Here is a 15,875-nt window from a genome sequence, read left to right as displayed (position 1 = left end):
CTGAGAGCCTGGATGCGGTGAGGCACCCTCCTTTAGAGGGAAAAGCCTACACTTTGTGCCAACAATTGGGGAATGACCCCGGTTTAATCACCTTACCTTCCTCCAGTCACTCTGCCTGCTTGTCTCACTTACAAACTGAAGGACAGCCTTTGTGACACATGCTTAGATAATGCAAAAAGCAGCTTCCTTGATAGGAAATGGACAGACTGTTCCAATGTCTCCGGCTGTTTGGAACAGAAGGACCATCACGGATTTAGCATAAGGGACGGTGTCCCTCCTTTCTCATCTGTCTTGCAGGGTGAGAAAGGCCAGGGCTGATAAGAATGCACATGGGCAGTGAGGTGATGGCCAAGGGACGTACCTAAATCCTAAATGTGCTGAAGTTAATAGTTGTTGCTCATATTCTCCAAGGACAGAAAAACAGAACTTGGGATGACTTAACTGACAGCACTGAAGACAAAGGAGAAGAAAGGCCGGATCGTGCAAGTGAGGACCCAGATCAACACAACGGCCAAGGCAAGAGTGGGATCTGCGTCCTTGGGTTCAGAGTCTGACTGTGAATGGACTGGAGCTTCTCACATTCCGCAGGGTTCCCTGGGGGAGTGCACTTTAGGCTGCTTCTCCCAGGAATCCCCTGACCCTGCTCAGTAGAGAAGACACTGTGCCACATGGGGTTCCATCACACTATCCTTTAGTTTGTTTAAAAGCTCTGTTTCCCCGCTTCTGGAATTATAGCTCCCAGGAGATATGGATGGGTGTGGAAGATACTATTTTATTGATATTAATGCTACAAAGGGCAAAATAGTCCACACCAAACTCTGGAGACAAAAAAATCCAAGAATTAACAGAGATGTTAGATCCCACTTGCAAACCAGCACTATTTTCTCTTAAGATCATACGTGTGTGTGTGTGTGTGTGTGTGTGTGTGTGTGTGTTCAGTCATGTCCAGCTCTTTGCAATCCCATGGACTGTAGCCTGCGAGTCTCCCCTGTTTGTGGAATTTTCCAGGCAAGAATACTGGAGTGGTTGCCTTCTCCTGCTCCAGGGATTCTTCCTGACCCAGGGATCAAACTCTCATCTCCTATGTCTCCTGCATTAGCAGGTGGATTATTTTCTCTTTTTTTCCCCTGAAATTTAGGTATATTTAATTGGAGGATAATTGCTTTACAATGTTGTGTTGGTTTTTGCCACACATCCCCATGAATCAGCCACAGGTATACAGATGTCCCCTCCCTCTTGAACCTCCCTCCCACTTTCCAGCCCATCCCACCCCTCTAGGTTGTCACAGAGAACCGAGTTTGGGCTCCCTGGGTCGTACAGCAAATTCCCACTGGCTAAGGATTTTCCATATGGAAATGTATATGTTTCCATGCTACTCTGTCAGCTCGCCCCACCCTCTCCTTCCCCTGACTGTGTCCACAAGTCTGTTCCCTAGGACTGCATTTCCACTGCTTCCCTGCAAACAGGTTCATCAGAACCATCTTTTAGATTCCATAATAGTAGTGTTATTCACTCAGTCGTGTCTGACTTTTTATGCCCCACGGACTGTAGCCCACCAGGCTCCTCTGTCTATGGGATTCACCAGGCAAGAATACTGGAGAGGATTGCCATTCCCTTCTCTAGAAGGTCTTCCCAATGCAGAGATTGAACCCGGGTCTCTTGCATTGCAGACAGATTCTTAACCGTTTGAGCTACAGGGAAGTCCTCTAGATTTCTTAGGTATGTGTTAATATATGATAATTGTTTTTCTCTTTTTGCTTGCTTCACTTGCTTTACTCTGTATAATAGGCTCTAGGTTCATTCACCTCATTAGAACTGACTCAAATGCATTCCTTTTTATGGCTGAGTAATATTCCATGATATATGTGTACCACAGCTTCTTTATCCATTCATCTGTTGATGGACATCTAGGTTGCTTCCATGTCCTAGCTATTGTAAATAGTGCTGGCAGGCAGATCCTTGAGCCACCAGCAAAGCCACTTCTCTTAAGATATTTCTTTTCAAAGTGGACAGCAAGTCATGGCAGCATCCTGTGTGGCTTGGTGCAGGAAGAGCTGAATGAGTTAAGAAAGCACAGACCAGATTTATGAGGAAGGTTCTCATAGGAAAAGGAATGTATGCCACAGAAGGGTGGGTTAGGACCGTGGGCTAGGACCGCTGGGGTCCCAGGGACGGTGCTTCCAGAGCTGGGGACCCGGACACTCACAGGACAGGTCGCGATGCTCTGCTCCCACTGCGTCATGCTCAGGCTCTCCTCCAGGCTCGTGCATTTCTTCATCACCAGGTCCCAGCCACAGTACGGGTCCTGGGCCCCAATGCAGGCACTGAAAACACACACCAAAGGGTCATCAGAAAGGCAGGTTAATCTAGAACAAAAGAGGTAAGCTAAGAGTTAACCCTTAGGACTTGATGTAGGAGCTAGTTATGTGAAACAAAAGCTTCCGTCTGCACGTTAGAGAACATAGCTAACTGCATACACCAGTAAGTATCTAATTAAAATTAAACAAATTAATTTTAGTTGAAATGTCTATTTTTTTCTAAGATATAGAAAATGACTATCGGTGCTAACATGGTGACTTTAGGTGTTATGAATGATCTAAAGTCAGACTTTTGCTCAAGAATACTAGTTACCACCTCCACCGCCACCACAACCAACATCATCCCATGAATAATAGGCATTATTTGTGATAAGTAAAATTATTGCATCATTGATACACTAACAGCTTTTATAGGAAGGTATTAATATTTTTGCTTTATTTATCATCATAATCATTATCACTACCACCACCATCATCACTACGTCATCCTCACCCACTTAATGACAGATATTATTGGTTAAACAGACTGTGATCTATAAGATTATTACATAATTTAACCATTTAAACAACTCTAATGAGGAAGTGAAAGTGAAGTCGCTCAGTCCTGTCTGACTCTTTGCGACCCCATGGACTGCAGCCTACCAGGCTCCTCCATCCATGGGATTCTCCAGGCAAGAATACTGGAGTGGGTTGCCATTTCCTTCTCCAGGGGATCTTCCCGACCCAGGGATTGAACCCAGGTCTCCCACATTGCAGGCAGATGCTTTAACCTCTGAGCCACCAGGGAAGACTTCTAATGAGGAAGGTTGTTACTGATAAGAAAAAAGAGACACTGAAAATTTCTAAAATTTGCCCAAGGACAAACAAATACACACCCAAACCTGTAACACGACTGGTTCAAATATAATAAAATAAATAAGTCTTCCTTTTGAGTAGCAGACTTTAAAAATGTATTAAAATTTTCCATTTAATAGTGGTTTAGTATAGCCCTGTCTATAATATTCAATATACTGTATCATAAATACTGTAGACAGTAGATACTTTATTCTAACTCTGTCTCAGTGAAAGAGTTCATATACAAAATAGGGATGATTAGATAAAGATTTCTGGCCAACAACAACAGCAACAGATACCATAGAAGGCTGGGAATTCCCTGGAAGCCCAGTGGTTAGGGTTCTGTGCTTCCAGAACAGGAGGCACAGATTTGGTCCTGGCAGGGGAACTAAGATCCTATAAGCCATGGGGTGTGGCCCAAAATAAAAGTTAAAAAATCCAGGAGATGTGGGGAGGGAGGAAGCAGACAGAGGACAGTGAGAGGGCCAGAATGGTATAGAAAATGCTCCCACAGACAAGCAGCCCATTGGACACTTTCTCTTAAGAGCCAGGAGGTCAGGGACGAAGGACACGGTAGTGAGCAAAGGCAGCGAATACAGCCTGGGAGTGACAAGGTCTACCAAGTTAGGACAGAGCTCACAAGAGACTATGGCCACCTCCAACACTTCGGCCACCTGATGTGAAAAGACCCTGAATCTGGGACAGATTGAAGGCGGGAAGAGAAGGGGACGACAGAGGATGAGATGGTTAGATGACATCACTGACTCAATGGACATGAGTTTGAGCAAGCTCCAGGAGATGGTGAAGGACAGGGAAGTCCAGCAGGCTGCAGTCCATGGCGTCTCAAAGAGTTGAGCACAACATAGCAACTGAGCAACAACAACAATAAGAGACTGAAGATGCTATCGAGCTACCAGTTTGCTGAGAGCAGGACTACAAATTCTTACTTAATCATCAAACATGGGGCCAGGGAGGTAGTCTAAATAATAATGTCATTAATATTAATGATATTAAAAACCCCTTATTAACAAATCAAATATGCTAACCTTGAATAGAGTGCTGTTCTAGAAACTTGACCTCTATCTCCTCATTTAAACCTCATAAAAGCTTTAAATACACTACCCCCATTAGCTACTCCACTTAGTCTCATTTTAAAAGGGAAAAGAATAATCAAAGAATAGAATGGAGACAAAGACAAAAGGAGAAGTCCAAGTTCCACAGTTGGGGATGATAATCCAAAGGCAATAAATCAAGCAATAGAGGAAAATATGGCTGGTTAAGTTACTATGTAATTACTGCTTATTAACCAGACAAAGTTCAAAGGGTTAAAACTGGTGGTTCTCACTGCAGGAGCAGGCTGGGGTGGAAAGGAGTGTCAAACAGTTACCTTCCCCATAACCTCACTGGGGCTTTTTGATAAGTGCCCTGTAGCTGTTAAAAGATAAACTGAGGCCTTTTAAACTTTTCGGGGGACTTCCCTGGTGGCTCAGTGGTAAACAACATGCCTGCCTGTGGAGGAGACACAGGTTCAATCTCTGGGTTGGGAAGATTCCCTAGAATAGGAAATGGCAACCCATTCAAGTATTCTTGCCTGGGAAATTCCATGCACAGAGGAGCCTGGCGGGCTACAGTCCATGGGTTACAAACAGCAGGACACAACTGAGTGACTGAACAACAGCAGCAACAAAATTAAACCATTCAAGAGTTTCTTTGAGCAAAGGAGCTAAGAAGCAGTTTTTATAGGGAAGATTCCCTGGTGGCTCAGAGGAAAAGAATCTGCCTACAAGGCTGGAGACCTGGTTTTGCTCCCTGGGTCAGAAAGATCCCCTGGAGAAGGGAATGGCTGCCCACTCCAGTCTTCTTGATGGGAGAATTCCATGGACAGAGGACCCTGGCAGGTTACAGTCCATGGGGTTGCAAAGAGTAGGACACAACTGAACAACCAACACTTTGAGTTGAGAAGCAAGGCAAGAAAGTTATTTGACTGCCTGCAGCTTAAGAGGTACCTTACTTGGGAAAGCCTGGTTGGCTGCTTGCCATCTTGTTCTTAAGTTTCACCTTCTCTGATCCCAGTGTGCTGACTGGGTCAGGCAGGCCCAGCCCCTACTCCTACTGAAACATCCCTGCCGGATGCTCAGCGTACATCACATGGCGGGATCTACTACGTGTTTGATTCTGTTTTCCCATCGGTGGGAAAAAAGGGCTTCGAGAATTATTCGAGAAGCCTGGATTTGATTTCATGCTTTTTTTTTTTTTTAATTAAAGCAACATGACCATGAGACAAACTTCACCTTCCAAAAAGAAGGAAATTTCACCAAGCCCCTAATTTTGCCTGAGACTTCCCCTTGCAAAGTTGCCGGTAGAACTGAAGCAATGCCACAGGGTTACAAGGAATAGTTAAGCTGCTTTATACGAAAAGCAGCTTATAGTAACATCACTTTCTTCTGATACCACTGATGGTTTTGCAGTTTCTTAAAATGACACTTAAAACACTAAAACTTCTCTATAATCATAAGAGCCCATTCATTAAAAATACCATTTATATATAAACATGTTTTCCTCACAGTAAGTATTTCATACCACAAGGAACAGTCTAATGATCTCTACCAATATTCTAAATAACACCTTAAGGAAAACTAGTAATGACTTCTTATTTTTGGAAGGTGGGTCTCTGAAGGAGGTCGTGTCGAAATCACAGACTCCCTACCAATGCAGCCATTGTGGAAGTGGCTTTTCTTTATTCCGCCATGAAAATGTGTTTCTTTCTGTGATGAATCTTTTCAATAATATTTTTTTCTCTTATTTTGTTAAGAACTTTAGATTATTTTCAGCTGACTTATTGCTCTGGCATCTGAAAGTATATGAATTCAGAAAAAAATGTTGGTCAGAATCCAAGATTTAATTTGAAAACACATTTATTGAAAAGCGTATTTTAGAGCAAATTTATATTTTTAGAGGTAGGCCTTAATTCTAGAAGGATAAACTACTTTCCTTTTTACAGGAAATTTATCTAAAATTTATATAAACTCTTCCTTTACTTTTTAAAGTTTACAATTATGCTATTTGTTAAGTAATAGAAAAAAAAGGCATATTCATCAAAATCTTTCTACTGTATATCTGGAAAGCTGGTGCTAAATACTGAATATCATCCTCTTGTGTATTAGATTAAGTATCGATGACTTCATCTGGCTTGTTTCCATCACACTAACTGCCATTATGTCAACTTATTTTTGATATTAGGAATTTTTGCTGTATCAACAAAATTTATTCATGAAACATGGAACATCAGAAGTGTTCCCATCATTCATTTCTTCATCACATGCTTAGCACCTGCTGTGAACTGACCTTGAAAGTGATGGGTGTACCAGGCAAACAAAAGAGACAGTCAGTGTACCAAAGAACTCACTTCTTAGTGAAGGAAATAAACTTGAAACAACTACAACAACAGCCAGTTGCAAAGTAAAAAAAAAAAAAAAAAAAATGAAAAGGGGATGAGGAAGTATGCAGAGAGAGGCATTTAAGATGGGGCCAATAAGATGACTAGAGTGATCGACATGATACTTTTCAGGGAAAATAGAACATTTTAGCAGGGAGATCAGAATGAGGCAGCAAAACCAGCTGGGAGAGAGCTTGAGGGTCTAAAGGAACACCCAGTAAACGGATGCGGGGTTTTGGAAGAAGCTTGGTGTGTAGAATCTGCTGAGCGCTCCAGCCTCCCTCCCCAAGGACTTAGGTTTCCTTGTAAATGCTGCATGCATCTTTTAAGGTGTTTCCCAAATTCTATGCAAGAATCAATCACATGTCAAATATCGCTATTTATTTGTATTATCATGAGGATGATAGTGAGAGAGAGAATAATTTATCTGTTCATGAATGATAGTGCCTTAATTTCTAAGACAATCTCAGGTGCCTTATTCTTAATCACTAAGTCACCATATACTTCAGAATCTGTTTTTACTTTGAGCTGCATTAAAAGCATTACACTACTAAAAATAAGATGGAGACATTCCAATGAGACAGTAACCCTTTTGAAGAAGGGCTTCCCTCCTGGCTCAGATGGTAAAGAAACTGCCTTCAATGCAGGAGGCCCAGGTTGGATCCCCAGGTTGGGAAGACCCCCTAGAGGAGGAAATGATACCCACTCCAACACTTGCCTGGAGAATCCCATGGACAGAGGAGCCTGGTGATTTAAAATCTATTAGGTCCTAAAGAGATGGACACAACTGAGCAACTAACACTTTCACTTTCTGAAAAATGCATTCTAAGACATCCGCAAACTCCTCAACTGGTAAATCTAATTGGAGCATATTGTTTTCCCCCTGTTTCCTCTTCTATAAAACTGGAATGATAATGCTCACCTCACTGGGTTGTTCTGAGGATTAAATACATCATGTAGTTAAGAAAAAAAAAGCAACCAAACAGAACAAAGTATTTTGAGATGTGATGTACATAGCTGTTCTACTTAATGCATGCATGCATCCTCAGTTGTGTCCAACTCTTTGCAACCCCATGAACTACATAGCCTGGCAGACTCCTCTGTCCATAGAATTTTCTAGGCAAGAATAGTGGAGTGGGTTGCCATTGCCTACTCCAGGGGATCTTCCTAACCTAGGGATTGAAATCGTGTCTCTTGTTCTCTTGCACTGGCAGGCGGATTCTTTACCACTGGTGCCACCTGGGAAGCCCCTTCATCCTTAACCTCTAAACATAATTACAAATTAATATATGCGGTTGATTTTTGAGAGCATCTGAAAACATTGTATTCCAAAAATACTAACTCTGTGAATACCTTGGGGTCTTTATTTAATAAGGGCATGTGTCACACCAGGATGTGTTCCTTTAGGTATTTCAGCTACACATTTGGGTCGATTTATAATGACTTTTTAACTACCTGCATATGCTTGCACAGTGCCGTGGTTTGAAGGCACAAGAACCAGGAATGAACTTGCAGCCCAGTGAAGGAGGAAGACCATGGTCATGATCGTTGCTTGACACCAGAGTTGATGACTGTTAACTAAGACGTCCAGACAACCGGAGCTACTGGAGTCAGAGAGAGCTGTGGCCCAGATGAGTTCCAGGAAGTTGGCCTTTGAATGAAGCTGGGGATTAGCTGAGTAAGAAGAACATCCCTGGTCATTATGGCCCTGGGAAGGACAACATGGAGTCACATGCCCATGGCATGATCAGGGAGGTAAGCCAAGCACCTTGGATGGGCTGAAGTTTCCTCAAGGTTCCAGAGAAGTGTAGTGATGCAATTAAAACAGTGCTTTGCTTAAGCATGAGGAATTTGTCTGTGGTGTATTGGATGTATATGACATCTACTAGGAGATTAATTTGTAATTCCCAAGAAGAACTGAGATACAAGTACATTGGAAACAGCATTTTTTTTAAAGTTAGGACACATGCCAAGTAAACAGAAGACATAATTATCAATAAAAATATGTGTCCACACTCATGATGCACAGCATTTTGAAGGCTATGATTTGTAGAGAAAGTTAATGAACTAGAATATCAATTAGTCACTAACATTCAATATATTAAAAACTATTCACTATTGGCTTATCATTAAATTACATTGATTAAATAAAATGAGGATTTTTCACATTTCAATTTGCTTTTATCATCAAGTTCAAAATAACTGATTTGCACTGCTGGAAATAGTAAGCAAATGGTTTTTAGTTAAAATCTTAGTAGGGAGATAGAACACTCAGGTTTTCCTGAAAATTTTGTTTTAAAACTGAGCTAGACTGATATAAATTTTGCAGTGAGGCATTATGGGAAAATTAATAGTTTAAACAAATAGTGAAAAAAGTGGGGGGTCTGAAATAAGCAAAGCAAAAATGCTTCCTGGAAATTGAGCAGTTGTGATCAATTTTGGTTTCTGATGTGATACAGAGAGTCCCGTCTTATCCAGTTTTCCCACATAGATTACTGAGCTGTTTATCTTGGCCTCTGGGTGGACCTCAGTCATTGGGGACTTTTCTCTTGTCCAAACACAATGATTTTCTGGAAAGGTCATTCTGCCCTTTGAAAGTGAAGCTCTCCAGGGAAGGCGGGCTATCCAGTTTTGTACTTAGGGACAAAAGGGGCCCAGAGGGCAAACATGGGCCCTTCCCAGCTCAGGGCTGTTGAAGGAATTTCCAAGTGACCGGAAAATGCTGCGTCCTGCGCCAGGAGAAAAAGAAGAGCATCACTGGAGTCTTCTTTCAGGGAAAAGTCTACACTTTGGTATCCTATCCTCTCTACTCTGTACAAAAGAGGTAGCTACAGGTTCCAATCCCCTCTTCTGCCTGGCCAATCAAGGAAAACAATGCAGACACAATTACTTTTTGCCCCCCTCATGTTTAATCAAGAGAAATCCTTCTGTGCATGAGGGTTTAGTGGGCAGAATCAGAGGACACAGGAGGGGTCAAAGGGTCAACAGTAGCACCTGAAGAATGTAAGTGTCAAGTCACATATTTTAATTTTTACACAAAACCCTACAGGAAAGTAAGTCCAGACTGGGGAGGAAAATATTATGTTGGCTTCTTACAATTCACTCAATAGTTTGCCCATGACTGAGTGAATGAGGCTTGAGCCAAGGTGTTAGCACAGTCCATCCCAGGAAGGACATCCACCCATCTCAGCAGAATAGTGGAGGCAAGTATGGTGCCCATGTTGCCTCTGGATTCTCTGTTACCCTCCCCAACCACTGGGAAGGGCCTGGTGACAGCACCAAAGATAAGCACTTGACCTTCCTCACACCTGGCACCGGTCAGCCTCCATTGGTGTCTGAACCTCAGCCCCTCTTGTAACGACAGGTACCCACTCACCTGAAACAGGGGATTACTGAATTTCCACTGGCAGATGCACCTGCCTATTAGATGGGACCATGCTGACATCACTCACCTACAAACAGAGTGTGGTCGTGGTAGAAAATCCCTTTGCTCAAACAGACTAGAGCTAGGTAAATAACTGAATGCAAGGAGCAGAATCTAGCCTGATGGGTCCCCTACATCTCAGACAATGTGAAGTTGTTTAAAGGTGCAAGAACAAATTTCTGACAGCTCAGTGTGCCCTCTGTTTGGTCCAGAGGCAAGTGAAGCTTATCTGGACAAAGAAGGCAAAACACGTGTATAACAGCAGCCCTGGCTCCTCAGGACCTAGGTGAACTGAATATAATACTCAGGCAGGAAAGGAGAGGAGCATCTCATACTGAATTCTTTTTATTTGTCAGACCCATTATATGGTCTCTGTCTTTTCATTTTCCTGGTGGCTAAGATGGTAAAGAATCTGCCTGCAATGCAGAAGACCTGAGTTCGATCCTTGGATCGGGGAGATCCCCGAGAGAAGGGAACAGAATTCCATTCCTGTATTCTTGCCTGGAGAATGCCATGGACAGAGGAGGCTGGTGGGCTACAGTCCATGGGGTCCCAAGAGTCAGACATGACTCAGCGACTAACACTTAACACACTGAGTCACTTGCTCACAATCACACATCAAGCTAAAGTCTTATCCAGATCCACCTGCATCCAGAGCTCACGGTCTTTCCATATGGGAGCTGCTTTGTGCTGACAGAGGGATGATGACTTCCTTAAGAATCACTAATTCATTGGACCAGGCTGCAAATACAATCTTACGGGGACTCAGGGAATAAAAGCCAAGGTGTTTCTGCTGAGAATAACTCAGATGCAAAAATCCGGTGTTGCCTATAAGCTTGCTGCAGCCCAAACTTACCCATAGAGCACTGTTGTTGTTCAGTCACCCAGTCATGTCTGACTCTTTGCGACCCCATAGACTGCAGCACGCCTGGCCTCCCTGTCCCTCACCCTCTCCCGAAGTTTGCCCAAGTTCATGCCCATTACATCAGTGATGCCATCCAGCCTTCTCATCCTCTGATGCCCTCTTCTCCTTCTGCCCTCAATCTTTTCTAGCATCAGGGACTTTTCCAATGAGTCGGCTGTTCACACCAAAATACTGGAGCTTCAGCTTCAGCATCAGTCCTTCCAATGAATATTCAGGGTTGATTTCCCTTAAAATTGACTGGTTTGATCTCCCTGCTGTCCAAGGGACTTTCAGAAGTCTTCTCCAGCACCCCAGTTTGAAGGAGTGGTGGAATAGAGTTCGTTACATAGCTTTCAATCTGCAAGCTCAAAAACAGGAGGCCAGTGGAGTGGACAGTAAATAATGAAACCTTGCAGTGTGAATCCTTTAGTTGTGCCTCTCAATACGAATGAGGTACAAAGGGTTGGTAATTACACTGATTTTAAAACTCTATCCAAGATGACTATTTGGAACCCAGACTGCCACTTATAAGACAGTAACATACTCATTTAGGAAACCAACCAGAGAGTGAAACCCCAAAACTATTGGGTGACTAAGGAAAGCTAAGAACTTGTACTAGCGGATTTGACTTGTGGAAAATTCTTTGCAGTTTCTTGTTCTTAGAAACTTATTCTCCATTGTAATGACAATATGATTACTTTAACACATTTGGCAAAAGAAGAGAAGGAAAAAAGTGTACTCATAATTCTAAGGTTGTGGGGGCAGCCCATAGCATCTCTGCAAGATGACACTCATATGTTTTCTTTGCTTTCATTTTCTACCTGGATCAAATATATGTCTACATCATTGTCAAAGGTGGATGTACCATGATCCTACTGCACACTGAACTCCCTCACTTCATGAGACCTTCTAAGATTCTGTGATTAACTCGAGAATTTTTTTTTGTTAGTATTTGACATTCTTTTCCTTAGAACAGAGAATTCCTTTTAGAATAGAGAATTCCTCCCAAATTGTAAGCGTCCTTCTTCACATAAACCCCATTTCCTCTGAATACTACTGAAGAGTAGTATGACATATTTCTTAATTTACTGGTTTAATTCATCCATGTTCATGTTCTATGCATGCTTTGTCTGTTCCTTATCCACCCTGCCTTGGGTGTGTGACTTAATGACTCTGCCGGAAGACACTGTGTTCCAGTTCAGGCCCACCTCCAACCCACTCTTACAGGGTTGTAATCAGCATGTTGGCATGTATTTTACAGTTGTAAATATCATGTGGACATATATACTTTTCGTTCTATTTTCTAAACAGTGTTAATGACGGCAAACACATAATGTCAGCTTATTTTTTTCAGTTAAGATCGTATCATATACATGTCTTCACAGTTACCATTTAATGATTTAAGAATAATCCACTGAGGGAATACTCCACCAAGTCAGTATACATAACTTGGTAATTAATTCCCTTATTATTGGAAATTTAAGATTAGAGCACTGGTTGTGATTCAGACATAGCTTAAAAAATAACTGGAAAGGAACAGCAGGCTTGGAGATTAGGTCGTAGTGGAGTCTAGGATCAGACTTTAATGATAAATCAATTTTGGGATGAAGTCTAAAGTAAGTCCAAGGTCCTCTGGTTTGAGTCCAGAAGAGATATTTGGGAGATTTTATTTATGTCAGAATTTCTTATTAGATTCTGAGCCCAGGAAGACAGGGTAAGGATGTGTCATCTGTTATCATATACACAGAACCTAGCTTGGTGGTTGGTACCCTCGAGGTTCAATAAATATACTATGAGTGAATTAACTAAGGAAATCCCACAGTCTGTAGAGGCTACACCAAAGCCAGTGCCAATAAAAGCTCAAGACACTGAGATTTAGAAGACTCTTGAGAGTCTCTTGGACAGGAGGGAGATCAAACCAGTCCATCCTAAAGGAAATCAGTCCTGAATATTCATTGGAAGCACTGATGCGGAAGCTGAAGCTCCAATCCTTTAGCCACCTGATGCAAAGAGCCGACTCATTGGAAAAGACTCTGATGCTGGGAAAGATGGAAGGCATGAGGAGAAGGGGATGACAGAGGACGAGATGGTTGAGTGGCATCACCAACTTGATGGACATGAGCTTGAGCAAACTCCAGGAGACTGAAGGACAGGGAAGCCTGGCGTGCTTCAGTCCATGGGGTCCCAAAGAGTTGGACACGACTTAGCAACTGAACAGCAGCAAGTTTTTTGAGACAGCAAAAGAGACACAGATGTATAGAACAGTCTTTTGGACTCTGTGGGAGAGGGAGAGGGTGGGATGATTTGGGAGAATGGCATTGAAACACGTATATCATATAAGAAATGAATCGCCAGTCCAGGTTCGATGCAGGATACAGGATGCTTGGGGCTGGTGCACTGGGATGACCCAGAGGGATGGTACGGGGAGGGAGGTGGGAGGGGGGTTCAGGATGGGGAGCACGTGTACACCCATGGAGGATTCATGTTGATGTATTGCAAAACTAATACAATATTGTAAAGTAATTAGCCTCCAATTAAAATAAATTTAAATTTAAAAAAATAAAATAAAGGGAGAATATTTATTTTGTAAAATGGGTACTTGTCAAAACATCCTTTTGATGTTTATATGATTCATAACTGAGTGGTTAAGTTTGTCTTACTGGGGGACTTTTTGGGGATTCTGCAATTTCTCTCTATTTACTGTGCTTGTCTCATCAGGCAAATGATTTTTTTAGAGAATATTTCATTAATAAAGGTGCCAATTATTAACTCCACCTCTTAAAACTTTGTTCTTTCAAATAATATACATCCTGCAGTAACTTAATTTTGATATTAATTGTCTTCATGAGGTGTTAATGTTTTTTTAATTACAGGCTAACTAGAATTTGAAATGTAGTTATTTGAATGGAATAACTAGACATCCATTTAAAAAGGGAGTTAAAGTTTTTTCTTAATGGTTTCCTCTTTCCCTCCAGTTGTATAAGCAAAATTTAAAAGAGATGTCTCTTATGTTATATATAGGCTGGGGTTCTTCCAGTTCTCAGCTTTTCTTCTCTCTCCAAATAGTTTTTTTATAACAAGGCAAAAATAAAACAAATACCTAAGGACTAAGGGCTTCCAGTCCTTTGGGTAATGTTTTACATTGCTGCTACACTTTTCTGTGGACTTTCCAGGTGGTGCTAGTGGTAAAGAACCTGTCTAACAATGCAGGAGATGTAAGACGTGGATTTGATCCCATGGGTCAGGAGAATCCCATGGATAGCAGAGGCTGCTGGACTACAGTCCATAGCGTGGCTCAGAGTCAGACACAACTGAAGCAGCTTATCACTCATGCATGCATACTTTTCTTTAAAGAAAGCTTTACAGTTTCTCAAGAATTGAGGGTTTTTTTTTTTTTTCTTTTTAAGGTCATGAAGAAAAGTAGTAGAAAGGAGAGAGGCAGAGTATCCATTTGTTAATTTGGTAAGTATTTACTGAGCCTGTCTCTGGCCAGGCACATGCTGAAGGCTACAGGGAGCCTAGAAAGACAGTGCCAGCCTTTGGAGTTCATGTTCTCAAGGGCAGAAGGAAGCCTCCCCTGGCAGCCCATACTCAGAATTCCAGTTTCTGTTCTGTGACTGATGAGTCTTTATACAATCTCTCTCTGATTCCGATCCAATTCCTCATCTGTGAAATGTTGACTCTACAGCCTAATAGGTTTATCTTAGCTCATAATTGTGGTGGGTGTCAAATAAAAAATAAAAACTTGATGAGTGTCTGAAGAGTAGAAAATATTAACTGGGTTTAGAGTTAAATTATGTAATTTAATACTTAATGGATGTAATTTAACACCCAATTTTAAATGTTAGTGTATATAATGATGCAAGGCACGTTGGCTCATTCGAAAGGCATATACGACAATAATCTAAGTCAGGAATCAGCAAATGACAGCCCGTGGTCCTAATCCAGCCTACTCCCTGAAGTCTCACTGAAACACAGGGGAGGCAGATTCTTGGCCCCAGTATCCTGGTGACTGTCACATCTCCATGTCAGGCAAAGCTTAACCACAGCTGACCTAAGCTTAGGTGGAGTGCCCCGGGACGCTCCAATCACGCACATGCGAGGATTATGAGCGCCTGCTACAAAGCTGATTTCCTTCCACCTCGCTGTGCTCCAGGCAGGGTTTCATGAGATAGTTTCTCATTGCCTCCCGAGTTCTAATGAGGCATAAGGGTTTCTGCCCCCTACTCTCACCCCTACTAGAGTACAGTTGGAGGCATAAAACTGTAGCACGTACCCAGTTCCTCAGCCATGTGGGGCCCAAGTTCTTCTGTGGGTTATCAGCTGTGAGATAAGGACCCTGGGTTGTTTTGTTTTGGTGTCATCTGTGGGATAAGGGCCCTGGATTGCTGTTGCCTGGCAGCTCAGTTATTAAGTCGTGTCCGACTCTGTGACTCCATGAGCTTTAGATAACCAGGCTCCTCTGTCCATGGGATTTCCCAGGCAAGAATACTAGAGTGGGTTGCCATTTCCTTTATTTCAGAGAATCTTCCTGACTCAGGGATCAAACCCACATCTCCTATGTCTCCTGCATTGGCAGGTGGTTTTTTTACCTGCTGAGACACCAGGGAAGCCCAAGGAACTTGGGTAGCTGATACATTTTCTGTTCTTACTTTCATTGTCTATGTAAATACTGAACTATGTAAATCTGACTCTAAAAGTAAATTGTTTCTCTGCCTGATGAATCTGTGTGCCTTGCTGACATACAACCACACCCACTCATTATGATCTGAGGCTGCTTCCATGCTGCAAGGATGGAGTAGAGAAGTGGCAACAGAGACCCTACAGCCTGGGAAGCCTGAAGCATCTTCTATCCAGTTCTTTACAGAGGACATGTGCCAACCCACTGATCTAATTAATGCACAACCTTAAAATGACTTTAAAGTCTAAGTCAAAAGCCCTACCACTCCACTTCCCCAG

General features: G+C 42.3%; 1 protein-coding gene across 3 annotated transcripts in view; it reads right to left on the bottom strand.

Moving 5' to 3' along the window:
* The window catches only part of SEMA5A (semaphorin 5A), a 565,637-nt gene that overhangs the window by 97,764 nt on the left and 451,998 nt on the right, over positions 1 to 15,875 (bottom strand). For all 3 annotated transcript variants that reach the window (XR_009731836.1, XM_061393884.1, XM_061393883.1), the window contains one exon: positions 2,207 to 2,324. Coding sequence is in view for 2 of the 3 variants with exons in the window: in XM_061393884.1 (XP_061249868.1) it covers positions 2,207 to 2,324 (118 nt within the window). In the remaining variant the exon portion in view is untranslated. The remainder of the gene's footprint in view (positions 1 to 2,206; positions 2,325 to 15,875) is intronic.

The sequence above is a fragment of the Bos javanicus genome, chromosome 20 (assembly GCF_032452875.1).
Source record: "Bos javanicus breed banteng chromosome 20, ARS-OSU_banteng_1.0, whole genome shotgun sequence".
NCBI lineage: Eukaryota > Metazoa > Chordata > Mammalia > Artiodactyla > Bovidae > Bos > Bos javanicus.
This window is presented reverse-complemented; position numbering and strand designations above follow the sequence as displayed.